The 15,997-nt window shown below is 41.6% G+C and overlaps 2 protein-coding genes across 4 annotated transcripts in view; both read right to left on the reverse strand.

Moving 5' to 3' along the window:
• LOC147899301 (UDP-glycosyltransferase TURAN-like) overlaps window positions 1-15,997 on the reverse strand; it is a 122,823-nt gene that overhangs the window by 81,693 nt on the left and 25,133 nt on the right. The window lies entirely within an intron of this gene.
• Window positions 10,083-15,997, reverse strand: part of LOC147899302 (UDP-glycosyltransferase TURAN-like) — a 31,022-nt gene continuing 25,107 nt past the window's right edge. For both annotated transcript variants that reach the window (XM_087377867.1, XM_087377866.1), the window contains exons 15-16: window positions 10,926-11,054; window positions 10,083-10,688 (exon numbers count right to left, since the gene is read on the reverse strand). In XM_087377867.1, the coding sequence (XP_087233993.1) occupies window positions 10,668-10,688; window positions 10,926-11,054 (150 nt within the window). In that variant the 3' untranslated portion in view covers window positions 10,083-10,667. The remainder of the gene's footprint in view (window positions 10,689-10,925; window positions 11,055-15,997) is intronic.

Genomic DNA, 15,997 nt, shown 5'->3' on the forward strand with positions numbered 1-15,997 from the left:
TATCAGGATAGAAGTTCTCGAACATATTTATGTTGATGAAGATGAAGTATACCCTTAAAACGATCTCTCTTGATCTCCATGCCAAGACAATAACCAATATCACCAAGGTCGACCATATCATAGTGGGATCTCAACTGAGTTTTAACTTGTTGTAGGAGAGGAACATCATTGGCAAAAAGAATGATACCATCAACATAGAGTGCCAAGAAAACAAAATGAGGGGAGGAGGCTAGAAGAGGCAACAAAACCAAGAGTGGTAAGAAATGAATCAATCTTGGAGAACCAAGAATGAGAAGCATGTTTGAGGTCATAAAGAGGCTTGTGTGGCTTACAAACTTGATGTGGATGGTGAGAATCTGAATAACCAAGAGGTTGCAACATATAGATTTCTTCAGTGATGTCTCCATGAAGAAATGTGGTTTTAACATCAAGTTGTTGAATCTCAAGATCGGCCTAAACTACATAAGCTAGATGAATGCGAATGGTCATAAGCTTCACAATGGGAAAAAAAATTCAAAATAGTCAAGACCTACAATTTGTGAATATCCCTTGGCCACCAATTGTGCTTTAAACTTTGAAAGTGAGAGAAACTTGTGTTTATAAACCCATTTTCAAGGAATGGCTTTTCTGTTGGATGGGAGATCTACAAGTGTCCATGTGTGATTGTGAATAAGAGAAGCATATTTGTCATCCATTGCTTGTTGCCATTGAGTTGCCTGAGGACTATCAAGAGCATCTTGATAATGAGAAGGGTTAGGACCAGCATCTTCAATTTAATAGTGAGCTTGGGCTTGAAACCAAGGGCATTCAACAGCATAATATGACTGTGCATTTTCAATAACCTTGATAGATGGCCTGTGCGTGCAAGGAGGTAAGGAAGGTGGTTCCATGTCAATGACATCATCATCGTCTGCATGATCACAAAACACATCATTGAAGGAAAGAGGATCAAGAGTAGGAGGGAAATCAAAGGAGGAATTAGCCAGATGAGGAAGAAGGGTTGATAGATGTAGAAGATGTAGATGGTGGCATGAATAATGGAGAGATAGCAAATCCTAGAGAGGCAATAGAGGAGGTATTAGGATCAGCGAATGAAGATGTAGAGGCATCATCAGCATCATTTGGGATATCATCATCATCAAAAAGTGAGACATCAGTAGGTAGATTAGATTCATCTACTAAACGAACACCAATCAAGTCATCATCTAAGAGAAGAGTGCAAACTGAAGGTTGATCAACAAACAAATCGGAAGATAAATCGGGAGTCCCATTGGCAATGGTAGGAAAAACATCTTCAGAGAAAATTACATTAGTACTAATGATAACACGGGCATGTATCAGATCCCACAATTTGTATCCCACATGTCCTAGCAAATAACCAATAAATATGGTTTTGATACTGCGAGGATCAAACTTGGTGCACTAATGCTCAAGTAGTTTAGCATATGCCTGACAACCAAAGACTCTGAGAAAAGAGATATCAGGTCTGGAACCATACCATTGTTCATAAGGAGTAATGATATGTAGAGTTGCTGTCGGAATGCGATTTTGTATGAAAATAGATGTATGCACATCCTCTGCCCAAAAAATTCCATCCAAATGACTATCAGAGAGCATAGTACGAGCATAATCATTAGTAGTATGATTCTTTCTATCTTCTGCACCATTAAGCTGAGGTGTGTAGGGAACGGTGAGCTCTCGTAGAATGCCTTGTTGCTCACAATAATCCTTGAACGCATTGCTCAAGCACTCCCCACCATTGTCAGATCGCAATATCTTGAGTTGGTGTCCGGTCTGTAATTCAACCATCTGCCTGAACTCTATGAAACGTTGAAAAGCCTCATGACGATGCCTGAGAAAGTACACTTCGGTCCATCGACTGAAATCATCAAGAAAAATTAATGATAATATATGCTTCCTCCTTGGATGGCATGGGCATAGGACCTTAAATATCTTTATGAACAAGAGCAAGCATTGTGGAAGCACGAGGAAACTTTGATGAAATGTTCGAGTCTGATGTTTGCCAAGAATACATGCTTCACAAGTGGTGAGTGTTGGATGTGAATCCAAATCAAGACCATGATGGACCAGTTGATGCACATGAATATACTTGATAGACTTGAGATTGACATGAGCAAGTATTTTGTGTGAAAGATCAGTCGTGCCATGACTAGTGGCTATCATTACAACACTTTTAACATCACCTGTATCACTTAAAAGATAAAGAGATTGCCTGCGCACACCTTAAGCAATAATTTGCTTAGTATTCTTGTGAGACGAATGATACAAGATGTGGCAGTGAACTCTACTGCGACTACCATATCAGTGAGGCATGAGATAGAAATAAAATCCCTCTTGAGATTTGGGACATACAATATACCAGAGAGACGGAATATATCACCAGTAGGAAGAGAAAATTGAACGTCTCCAATTCCTTCAATATCATGTTTAGAATCATCATCCATTTGAACTGTACGTCGAGAAGTAAAAGTCTTGAAGCTAACATACCAATCTTTGTGGAAGGTCATGTGCTGATTTGCTCCTGAATCAAGCATGAGATTATCAATCATCTTTAACACTAGTGGCAGTGAACTCTACTGTGACTCCCATATCAGTGAGGCATGAGATAGGAATCAAATCCCTCTTGAGATTTGGGACATACAATACACCAGAGAGACGGAATATATTACCAGTAGGAAGAGAAAATTGAACGATATCATGTTTAGAATCATCACCCATTTTCAAAACTATAAGTCGAGAAGTGCAAGTCTTGAAGCTAACATACCAATCTTTGTGGAAGGTCATGTGCTGATTTTCTCCTAAATCAAGGACGAGATTATCAATCATCTTTAACACTAGTTTAGTAGAAGGAAATAAAAATGTCCTAGGACACTTTTATGTCCTATCAATTTATCAACTTCCTAGAATTATTCAAATGCATCGATAAGGTATTTTGGGGTTTTGATTATTTTCCATAATAGCTTATATGCTGAAAAAGACTTGGAATTATTATGGATTAGAACTTGCACCTATTACTTTGAGTTCTACCTAAAGTTTTAAGGTCAACCAAACACCAACATTTCAAGCTGAAGTTTTAGATAAAACGGCCATACTTCTTACGTAGAATGAGTTTTTTTAGAGTTTTGAAGTCCTAGAGTCTAAGGATAACTATAACACATATGTTTATATTTCCTCGGAGCTAGATAATCATATTCATTATGATCTATGGCCTTAAATGTAATTTTAGTGAATGTTGATGACAAGGCAAAAATCGATTTTTTACAAATTCTTTGGCATGTTTAAAAAGTTCCAAACTCAACCATACTTAGTACTTTTCTTCAATAGGATATTATGGAGTAGCGTGAGTTTTTAGGGGACCTAATGTCATGTAGAACACCAATTCAAATCGTATATTGATTGTTCCATGTGCTGTAATTCATGCTAAATTCAAGATAGAAGGGTTAAAGGATATCATAAGAACATTAATACGCTTAAAATTATACTTGTAGAGTGCCTCTAATCATGAATGAGTGATACCAATTAAAAAATTATATGCAAAACACTTATATACATGATAATTCAAAACTATAAAAGTGAGATCTAATGCGAAACATGTTTTGGTAGTTGATATTAGGAGCACTTAATATCTTTTAATTTTAGCCTTTATTATGATGTGGTAACTTTACCTTATGATATAATATTGTTATAATTAAGATATGACGCTTTGTGGCTATTATGTGTAGTATAAAAAGATGTTTATTTATGAAATGTGACTTACAATGCAACTTGCTAGGCTGACCACTCTTGTTAATTGATAAATTAATCTTACCAAAATAATTTTTAAACAAAGTTTTGTCACTCTTAGGTGTTTGATATACTTATAAACACTTTGTAAAAAATGCTAGCTCCTTGAAATCAATTTTATTTTTAGGCATACTAGGTAAAGTTTCAAATCTAAGTACTATAATTTGGGTGAACGACCGTGTTACCATACATTTGTGAGCATTTTGTAATCACATGTAATAGTTTTTTGTGCTCCTTATATTTTTAGATAATAGTCCTATGAGTCTACCTCAAGCTCAAGAGAGGAAATCACCAAAAAACACATCTACAACAAGTTGTGATTTTTTTTGCCAAAACCTCAAAAGGACACTTTTATGTCCTGTTATGCTACCAAACTAGTGTTAAATTTGAGACTTGTGATGGCGTAAAAGCTTCTTATGTATGATGCATCCTAGGCTTTTTTGATGAATCGACTTGAGATGCCCCTGATTTGAGTTGCTTGACTTGTTTCTCAAGGTCTGATAGTTTCCTTCTGCATTTGAACTCGAAATGTCCCTCTATGTTGCAGTAGCGACATCTGCCCTTATGTCAATTGGTTCTGGGACCTGTGTGAGACTTGGGAGGAGGTGATGGAACATGAGAAATTAGTGCATGATCTATACTTGGGCTGTGCATTCCAAGATCGATCCTCATCATTTCTTCCTCATACAAAGCAGATGCAGCTTGCTCCCAAGTCAATTGCTTGTTAGTCATTAAAGCACTTCGAAAGCTATGCCACGAGCTAGGAAGTGATTGATAGAGTTTGGGCTTTTGTTGCTCAGCAGGTACTTTGTACGCATCTCCAACACAAGCCAGCTGATTGAACAACTCCTTCATAGCACGCACATGACTACGCAAATCTTTGCCATCTATGTAATGAAGATTTTCAAGTTTATGAAAGATATGTAATACCGCTATTTCTGATCTTTTTTCATATTTTTGGATGAGCCAAGCCCATAGTCCTGCACTCGTCTCACATGGTGCCTCAAGAACAATTTCTTTCTTGAGGCTCAAACCAATGGCAGCCAGCGCCTTGTCTTCTTTGGCTTGCCATATCTTTGCTTCTCCTTCAGCATTTGGCTTTGCATCTGTTCCAGCTGTGATCCCATAGTAGCCTTCAGCTTTGAGATGCAAAGACATCATCCTTTCCAAGCCTCGAAACCAGTTCCGTCAAAGACAGGTACAAGGCGAAGGGTGGAGGTCGACGTAGCAATCGCCATCTCTCTCTCACACAAACTTATGAAATCACGAGGGAGGTGTGGTTGCATGGACGACCGGCTCTGATACCAATGTTAAGTAAAAACGTAAAATCAATGAAAATAGTAGAAAGCAATGAGCAAGAACAAACTGATAGTTGTATTGCGCGCTGGATAAGGTCCTTACAAGCAACCTTTATAGATTGCAGTTCATGATCACCTCGAACTGATAGTTGTATTGCGCGCTGGGTAAGGTCCTTACAAGCAACCTTTATAGATTGCACTTCATGATCACCTCCTACGTTCATGGCAAAGCCAAGTGCTTCCTACTTAATGTAATTCGGTGATCCCCTAACCAGCTTCCTCGTGATCATGTGAGGATACATTATTGTGTGCATGTTACGTAAATCTGAGCCCATGCTCACGTGCTAATCTTTAGGCTGATCTTAGGGATGAGTTTGACCTAACAACGGGGTTGATACTTACGTTGATCAAGTTCTGCCAATGCAACGAAAGCATGAATGCAATGCATGGTAATATTGCCCAAGATGCTAAATTCTCACAGCAGGACGCACTTTGAACAAACCTCAATCGCTTATATAGTGGCGTCCATGAGGATGCAAGAGGAAATTTGAGCCCAAAGGGCAACTGAACAAGAGAAGTTCAACACGAGAAGGGCAAACAGCTGAAGATTGACCATGAGATCGACTACGGAGAAGTCGCTGAAGTCATCTTTAAGTCTTAATTGCGACAATTAGAAAACTAAGCTCGACACGGTCCACGTAAAGAAGGAGAGATCAAATGAGCTGGGGATAACCTGTAGCACGTACTAGCATCCCTGGCCATTGCAAAATTGGAGACCAATTAACCGAGGAGAAATAGCTTCGAGATAGGATGGGAGCGGCGTCTTGACTAGTGGATTTGTTAACCTTTTTCCCATCGTCCTGTCCATTGGCCAGAAATGGCGATTCGAATCTCTAGAACATCTTACGGAAATGTTCAAACGGCCACAATTGCTCTTGGATGAGAGTTTGCACTATTTAGCCACTACTCGACGGTAAAGGAAATGATTTCATCGAGGAGAGTTGAATTTTGCAGGCATCTAGTACTAGCTAACAACTAGGTTTAAATGTGGATTGATAATTTCAAGCCCCAAAGAGAGAGCTCTCCTAGGGCCAACTCGGCCAACCTTGCAGAGCTATCGGTAAGCAAGTCGAATGCTCCATGGACTACTAACCTTGGGCAAGTGGGGAGGGATAGACTCGACCTTATGGACATGGTGACTTGGATGACTTGCACACTACATGGGTCGATGGGATAGTAGTGTACATGGGTCGATGGGATAGTGATCTTTGCGTGTAGCTGCAATTATATTTTTGAGACTTAAGTTCAATAGCAACACCAACTTCCACCTTCATGGCATCCAACTTGCAAAGGAATAGCTAAGCTCTAAGCCTCCCACCCAACCAGGCTTCAAGTCAAGGCCGAAGTCATAGGGAACTAGTTACTAGTGGGTTAGATTTCAAACGTTTTAGTAGTTCAGATTTCAAACCTTGTATTCCAAATGTCATTGCATGTGGCATTCTGTCAAAGTGTCTCATACAGGTGAGCAAAATACAAACTCATATCTGGGCAGTTCAAAACAAAAGGCCTTTTTCAAGACCTTTTATTAGCATAAATCTTTGCACCCTTCAACTTATGTGTTTCTATTCTTTTAGTTCCACATAAAGGTCCGCTCTATTGACTTTATTGCTAGCATCAACTATCGTTTCTTGCTTGATTGAGCTCAATTGATTGGTGACCATATCCTTAACCATGAAGATAAGAAATTGATGCTGATGAAAATACATTTCATTTGTGTACGACCGCTTAGAAATAATTTCCTAGTTTCCACTACTCTCCGTATTCTGCACTTTTTTCCCAAGGGCTACAAGATGAAGCTTGAGCTTTGTGATTTCTTACTGCAAGAAATAGATTGCTCATGTGGATCAAAGATGATCCTCTATCTCAAATAAGTCTTCACATAAGGAGTGGGTGTCGATAATGCTACAATGTCCGAGTATGAGGGCTCGATTAATGGAGTTGAGGTAGCAAAGGTCTTGACTTTGGGAAATTCCATGGTGGCTTGCGTGGATTGGCACCCCCCCTATTGGAACTAGCCCTTGTTGGGTTGGGGGTTCCACTCAAATTGGGGTCAACGAAGGGAGAAGGTGGACCTAGAGCTACTCTACACACATGGATGATGCCAAAAATTATTATTGCCGATATTGCTTTTCCATGGCTTGCCACCTCAACAAATATGCTACCTTCCCCAAGCAAACACTAGCACTCCATAGCAAACAGTCCCTCTGCAATACTTTCATGCCAATTTTCATGTTTCCAATGGGGGCATCATTTCCATCACCTAGATTAACAGGGCATACACCCGTTGCAAGAATTTTGCAACGTTTGAAGAAAATATGTTATCTTGGCCCATCCTGGGAATGCACTCTAATCAACTTAAGGATCCTATGTAACTCGACTTAAGGCTTCTCAACTTCCAACACTATCCTCTAAATAAGGAGCCATTTGGCCTTTACATGGGTTACACATCTCTTTATCCTAGTTATAAAAGTAATCTAGTATTGACACCTTCCCAAAATATACAAGGAAATTTATATATCATGATGAATTTCTAATCTTCACTACATGCTCTCACAACAAGGCCCCAAAGTTATAAATTGTGCATTTAGGTCATTAACGTCAACATCCAATTTCAACATTGTCTACATCATTATTGACATTAATCTTCTACCTTGCCTATGGAATTTTTGTAGTATACACCCTGAATACTTTCTTTAGCTACAAAACTACATTTTTCTACTATCATACTACAATCTCGAGTCATAACAAGTTGCTCAATGCCCAATCATTGCCTATAATTATGATGGCATCCAAGTGTGACTACATGAGCAATAGATTTTGGCTTGACTCTATCAAAGATCATTGACATCTCTCTTTGTGTTGTGTGGTTGGTGTGGCCATGTAAGCCCCTAAGATTGGCATGAGCCCCTAAGGTGACCCTTTCAGTATATCCATACATACGTGGGCTTGGGCATGGACGTGGGTGTGCATGTGCGTGTGCGTGCGTGTACACGTGCACGTGCGTGTGTGTGTGTGTGTGAGCTTTCACGAAAAAAAAGTGTGTGTGTGTGTGTGTGAGAGAGAGAGAGAGAGAGAGACTATTTCCCGCTTCATCTTTATGAAGTCCCTCTCCGGTTTGCCTCTTTCCCAAATGCATATTACAGATGTCGACAATTGGGTCATTTTGCTCGCCACTGCACTTTGGATCTTCGGCATCCTATCTCTACTTCGGCTGCAATTTTAGCTACCCCTATTCCAAGATCGGTTTCTCTTTCTAGCAAGCAATTGGTTAAGCAACAATGTCGCCAGGTTGATAAGTCTTTGCCTCTTGCTATTGATCCCACTCCTGCTATTACTGGAGACATGCCTATCATGGATGTTCATACAGCTATTGCTCACACTCCTGTTACTACTGGGGACTCTAAAGATGACAATAGTGAAGCAGTCACGCATTCTATGGTTATGCCTACTACTGAGGTTTCGCCCCATGATGCCTTGCCTATTGTGGATACAATTTCATCTGGTTTAGATATGCCTTCACACTGGGGTTGAAACTATGGATGCTTCTGCTGAACTGGATACACTTGTCGAACATGCTCCTCAGATGTCGGATTTTGCTTCCTCCTCTCTATCGGATGCTTCTGTTGGGACCGTGGCTGCAATGCAGGCATCTATTTTGGAGACTAGTTGTGTTCAAGATACTGAGGTTCCTTTTTGTTTGGATTCTTTTCATCCATGGTTGAGGCAAGTTTTTGACCCTCTGGTTCAGAAGTTCAAGATACCACATTATCTAAAAAAGAACCACAAGGGCAAAAAGCAACTCTGTTTCATTGATGGGGCCACTGCTCCCTTACTCATTTTCTGGAAGTGAATAATCTTAAGATGGAGGATATACTGCTTGATCCTCCTCCTGGTTAATGTATATTTTTCTACTTTCTACTAATCTCTAGGAAGTTTTTCTCCCAAGAGTTTCACTTGTAATCTTTTTACTTATATACTTAATGGTGGGTTTTCACCTCTTTTGAGGTTTCCCACACAAAAATATATGATTTCACTTTTTTTTTTTTTTTTGGGAGAGAGAGAGAGAGGGAGAGAGAGGACTTTATCAAACAAATAAACATCAAGGTTCATGTGAAGTTACAACCAAATGTATGACACCCCGCAATCAATGTATAGAATAACTGCTCAAGGACCATAGTCTTATAGCTCCCACTTCTATATAGAAGAGCTTAGGAAATAACAAGTCAAAGCGTGTCTGTCAGAGGGATGGTTGACTCGAACCTCAAAGCTTATCATAAGGTGTTATTCAAAACACCCGCTGCCTTCCTGAGGTGCTTCCATTAGACCCGATGCTGCCGCAACTCCTTCCACATGGCTTTCAATGTGTCCTTGACCACTAGCAGCACTCTCCACCCTCTTTTTACCACCTTACCTTCTCTCAGCCCTATCTCCACACCCATGCCCTCTTAATCAGCTCTTAACCCCTTGACCTCTTGCAGCCTCACTCAGATCTCTCACCCCCTTGCCCTCTTTTAGCCTTTTCTCAATATATCAGCCCTGTCTCATTGCCCTTTGAGCACCCTCTGTTACAAGATTCTCTCGTGGTTCCTTTGCTCTTGATTGTTTCCGTACGTGGATTTGCAGGTAATTTATGTATGCCCTATGCTCCTCATGTGAATATTTTCCCTCCCTCTTTCGTATTTCAAAAATACAATTCGTCCAAAGCTCACACCTAACACACGCACCTAAAGAGTTGTACAACCATGGTAAGAAAAGATGAGTAGATGTGCATAATACGTTGCCTGATACTTGTTTCAGGTCCAATAAATCCTTTACAATATACTTTTATCTGAAAGGTATAATTACACATCAATTTCTTCTCTGAAGACACACCCTAGAACTTCAGACAGAATGCCTGGTGACTGGTGATTAGGTCCTCCCCTAGCATTAGTTGCAGATGTTGGTATAGGTATCTAGGCAGATCCCATGGCAGTTCAATTCACTTTAGTATCCATATTGCTTAAGCTTCCTGGCTATTTTAGACATTGCTTCCTGCTGCTTGGAGATGTAACAAACCTGGCAGAGGTAAGCAAAAGCTACTCCTGGTCAAATATTAAGAGACTTGAAACGTGAAGGTAAATATTTACCTTGTAATTTTTACTGGCTCTGTCCGAGTCTCAGCATGCAAAAAAGATTGTGTAGGCCTCTAAATTAAGATCTAGCAAGATATACAACATCCTAAATGAAATGACAGTACATATCATGACAATATTTGAAGCAGTCCATGTTCAAATAACTACTCATTGTTCATTACGTTTCTATGATTTCCTATTCTCAAGCTTTTTTCTTGACAGGAAAGCCCCTGTAGCTTTAATATCTACTTGTTACTTTACACAATTACATAGCATGCTCATTGTGCGTTTCAATGACTTCTTTGCAAATTGGAGTTTTATGGCTCAAGAAGATGATAGGGAAAGCTGTCTGTGCCGCTTAGGTGTTGATACTGGTAAAAATCCAAGCATGCGCTCATCCTGTCGTACCTGGTACCTGCACATATGACTAAAATCCCTAAGAACCATTTCCTTAACCAAAGCAAAAGGACGTATATTGAGAAGTCTGCCAAGTCGAGAGTTACAACTTTTCAAAAAACAATTGATGGTTGTCTCTTCACTACTTTCATATCAGAGAGGAAACAGGGTCTCCATTAATTTAACAATACATTTCAGACTGAGCAGGATCAAGCTTCTCTCCCTGTCCCTGATCATTCAGTTGAGACAGTAGTACCTCCTTAATGAGAGGAAGTACATATTTTTCCCATTCATCTGCCCATCGAGAACTTGATCCAGAGGCCAAAGCTCCACTTCGCAGCTTGCTAAGCTGGTTACATTCATGAGGAAATCCCTTGAAGAGATCCTGCACCAATGTGGTTGAAGAGTTCAAGGCATGCAAAAAAGTAAAGAAAACTACGAAGACAAAAATAGCATATTGCAAGATGGATAGGGGGACAGAAGGCATTTTTGCCAATAAGATCCAGTATTTTCTTAGCTCTAGAGGCTATTCCGGGCATATAGGTAGGAGTTCTTTTAGCTCTCTGAAAAACAGGTCTACCAGCATGTTTTGATAAGCAATCCAAACACTGCCTTTCAAATGCCACAAGACACCACAAAGCCAATAAGTTTCTATGTTGCCCTGTCATTTTTATTCTCCTGCTCATACCAGAATAAAACAATGAGCGTAAGCATACGTTAATGATATACACACTGGCACTACCCACGTACCATTTGATTATTTCTTGCATCTAAAAGATTGAATGTAATGGAGGCAAAAAGTTGCAAATATAATTCTCTCAGTCGTTCAGATCGTGGCAGCATAGAAGAATACTATTCATATGAGGAAGATGGTTTCTTCTTTAGAAAGGAGACCCTTCTTAGAGTAGTAAATAAAGATCCTTCTTTGAATTGAAACCCAACAACACAAGAGAACAGTGTTGCCAGGTTATTTCAAATGCATTTTTCAAATGTTTCAAAAAGGATCCGGGTTTTTTAAAACATCTGAAAAGATTTAAAAATGATAATAAGAATATTTCTTACATAACATGTCAAAATATGCGTTATTTTTTTATTTTATTTTTCAAGGAACTGAGCTAATAAGTACGACCAAATTACAACAACAAACTAGGATAAAATCCTGTAAAAGCCACATACAAAAACTTGCCAAAACAAGGAGAGGCTTTGGTAACCAATCTGGAGAGTGGAATGCAATGAAGGCCCTGTCCTGGTATATGTGAAGAATAGACCATGGTCCCGCTCTCTATGAAAAACTTGAGAACCTTACTGGTCAACCAGGCCACAGAGCCCCACAGATGTAGCAAGTATTTCTCTTAAACTTGCCAACAGGTCTTCCTCGCTACTGTGTTGAGTGCAGTTGGCAACTGTGCTACAAACCATGCAGAAGAGTGATCAATCTTGACTCTTCTTGATGATAAGGCAGGCCCAATCTTGGAACAGTTCTTGCCCCTAGTTTTACATGTGATTGTTCTGTCTTGAAAAACCCTTAATTGATGTCCCATGACGTCGTAAAATAAAGTTTAGTGTTTCAGGCCCCAACCCTTGGATAGAAGATTAAAGTACCCGAGAATTAGGCATTGTATGAGAGCATTTAAACCACTTGGCCAAGGGCCTGGAGACGCCACATAGAAGTACCTCCAAAGATCAAATGTGAAGTTATCTAATACGCTCTAGGTGAATTACAAGCCTAACAAGCCAAGGCAACAGTATCTCCGCATAATATCACTGGATACATGGACTATCTCGCTGATCAGTGACCATTGTCTATGGCAACCACCTATACTCTCCTAGGCCTCACTAAACCACTGCTTGGAGCTGGCCCTTCTAGTACCAAAACCCTGACAAACAGCTTATGTAAGTCATTTCTCCAGCTTATGACGCTACCCGGGATGGGTAAATACCTTAGAGATCTAAATGTAGAAAAGATTTAACCTGCTTTGTCCAAGGAAGATAACTTAGAAAAGATGCCTTTGGTAAAGATTGGCTCCTCCAAACTGCTGCAAACCTCCCTTAAATAGCATAATTACATTTTATTACAGATGTGCACGTGTTTTCCATCTGTACTGGCTGTCCTTGAGGGTGCTCCCTAACCGGAGATTGATCCTCGGGGGTATCGGGTGGACACTTGGGCATTACCTTATACACAGGAGTGTTCTTGCAGGGCAGAAGTCCAGAAGTCTGCAGCACACCTAGGTGCAGACCTACACACAATAGGAGAGCAGCAAAGGGAGCATTTTCTGCAGTACATCTTCAGAGCAGGACTTTTGCAGGAGTGCTCAACCTTGAGCAGCTACTGAAGCCTATCACAGAGGCGCGTGGCAGAGAGGAGTTTCCTACAAAGGGTGCAGCAAAACACCCTTGTTTTGGTACGGTACCTCCGGGATTGTTTCCAACCAAAAGGTGTTGGTACATATGTTGGCAAGTTTTTGTACCTGAGATTCATCTATATATCGTTCTGTTTTAGCTATACATCTCCGGGAGGTCATTTTCAGGTTTTGGTCGAGCTTGGGAAGCTGGAGCAGATGTACATTCATGAGAGTCGCCAAAGCTGCATGGAGGGAGACCTTTAGACGATCCCACACTGTCTCAGGAGTTGCCCTGCAGCACAGAGGATTCGATAGGGGCCCTTCAGATATTGGTTCCGGCACAGAGGTTGCAGTGGGGTTTTACTTGCAGTATGGCAGCCTCGTTGACCCGGGGGGGGGGGCACAACTTCCCCATTGACATGGTCACCCCAACTTCTAGGATCCAGGGACAGAGTGTCCTCCGGATCAAAGAACAAGATGCGGCTCCCCCTTTCTCAGAAGTGTCCTATTTCTTCCCCAGAGGACTGTATGTGGGAGAGGAGACGGTGTCCAGCATCCTGCTTGGAATATCTGATGAGAGGCCACCAGGTCCCCCCAGCAGCTACCCTCGTTGCCATCTGGTAGGACATCATCTTTACCTTGCATGCCATTTGGGAGCGGGGGCGTCTAGATTTAGAGCGACCGCTGAGAGGTGGGCAATGAGCTGGGTTCTCTGAAGACAGGTTGGCTGACATCGAGTTTTCTCAATGGTTTCGCGCAATCAATGCCTCACTGATTGCTGATTTCTATGGTTGGTCTTTCAAGCATTAATAGAAAGTCCATTTAAATAAAAACAGAATAAATTGTCCATGTACACTTTAGGTGGTCCTTGCAAGCACAAAATAATAGGAAAGTGTGCCACATGATACTATTGGAGCTATGTGCATCTCAAAGTGAGAGAGGGCTTATTTGTGGGTGTGCCCGCCCTATGCAAGATAGGTTTCCTTGTGTGGAGAGGCATTTTCCAAGGCTATAGGGAGGGCTGCATCGCACATCTTGTAGACCCACCTGGCCAGGCCACTTTTGGCTTTAACCCTGGTCGGGTCAACTGACCTGAAGGTCAGGTCAACAGACCAGACCTGATCGGTTGACTGACCCTTTGCAGCGGCCACTTGGCAGGCTATAAATAGCCCTGCCCTCCTCCTTTGTGGAGCATCTTCTGGAGCATTTCTCTTCTCCTTGTTTGGGTGTTTCCCCTGCTGTATATACAGTTGCCATTGCCTCTATCTGTGTCGATTGTCTCTCTTTTGTGATGTATGCTTCCGCACTGCACCACTCTCACATGGTATCAAATGACTAGGTCAGACAGGGACCAAGTTAGGGTAGAAATCCAGCGCACTTTTTGAGGGCATTGCAGCATAGATCCAGAGGCATTTGAGGTGCTGTTCAGCATTTGCAGGCCTGCTTGTCAGGCGACCTGATGCGGCCCACATAGGTGGCTTTTTTGATGCAGTTTTGCACATCCTAGTCTCACAACAGAGGTCAGCGATCAGCCCTATAGGCAAACTGATCTATCCAAATGATTGCAGCAATAGGGGTTTCTGAGGAGCGAATGGAGCACCCTTCTTGAGGACGATCTGTAGCAATTCTCCTAGGCTGCTCATAAGGGCTGTTTGGTTCTAGTTCCAGGCAGCAGTTCTAGGCAGCAATTTCGGTGCTGTTTGCCCACGACGTCTTGGTGTAGTAGTTCAGGGCAGTTTGCCCACCTCAAGGATAGCCAGCAGGGTCCGCACTTAGTCCAAGAGGCAGGAGAATTTGGCGGCTGTTTGCAGCAGCCTGTTGGAGTCAAGGACATCGACAGAGGTTCGTGATTGGTGGAGACGTCAAAGGGGAAGCTTTTTCTTCTACACCTCTATCTCATCTTGTATCTCTTTTCCTCCACTCTTTGGAGCGTCTTTGCTAAGATCAACAGTAGGAGGAATAGCTTCATGGGTCACCATATACGAGTAACAAGGACAAGCTTGATGGCACCAATAATGCCAACTGGAGGTTCACCATGAAGATATGGTTTATCCATTAAGGTTTGTGGGAGCTTGTTCAGGAGCGGAAGCCTGAGCATCCGAAGAGCTCTATCAGCTGGGATGCTGACCAGGAGGACAAGTTTCAGATTGGGAGGATCGAGATTCAAAGGCACATTCAGCTTTGGTCAGGACCATTATCAAGGAGGTTTCTCCGGCTATCCAAACACTAGAGAGTGCATTTGAGGTTTGCTCTACACTAGACGACCTCTATCCCGAGGACTCCGCGATGCATGATGTTACCTTGCAGGGACAGCTGTACAATCTCGAGTTCCCAAAAGGGATTTCTACATAACTTTTTTGATGCAGGCCAAGATTCTCCAAGATCAGTTACAGGCTATGGATGCTGCCCTAACTACGAGTCAATTGGCATCGCTCATTCTTATCAAGCTCCATCCGGATTACCCGTGTCAGGTCACAACACATCAATTGGACTTTGATGACCTAAGCTCCCTTTTACTAGAGGAGGAATCGGTTCTTACCTCCCACGGAAAGCTCAGGCTCACTCCAGGTAGCACTTCAGTTGGACATGAAGCACTTTCATGAGTGCACAAGAAAAAGCGGAACAAGTGTTACAAATGAGGTAAGCGAGGGCATTTGGAAAGATATTGTCAGTCTAAGAAGAAATCTAAGGACCAAGACTCAAAATCAGACTCTTCTTCCCAATCCAAGGTTTCAAGGTAGTTGTTGCCAAGACTACCCCAACCTTCAAGCACTAGTTCCGGGTTCCCCCACAGGTCACAACCATAGAGGGCTTGTGGGAGGCGGGGTGGATTGCTTCTGGCCTTAATTAGTTGAAATTCTAACAAGCAAGGTAACAATGTGGAGCTATGGACCAAATGAGTTCAAGCCTCCCACTGAATCAATGGCACTAAGTTCCCAGTGGGGTATAAGGATTTGTGGCACCCACCAAGGACTTTTATCCT

The sequence above is a fragment of the Dipteris shenzhenensis genome, chromosome 8 (assembly GCF_047967505.1).
Source record: "Dipteris shenzhenensis isolate YYH24624 ecotype China chromosome 8, Dip_SZ_1.0, whole genome shotgun sequence".
NCBI lineage: Eukaryota > Viridiplantae > Streptophyta > Polypodiopsida > Gleicheniales > Dipteridaceae > Dipteris > Dipteris shenzhenensis.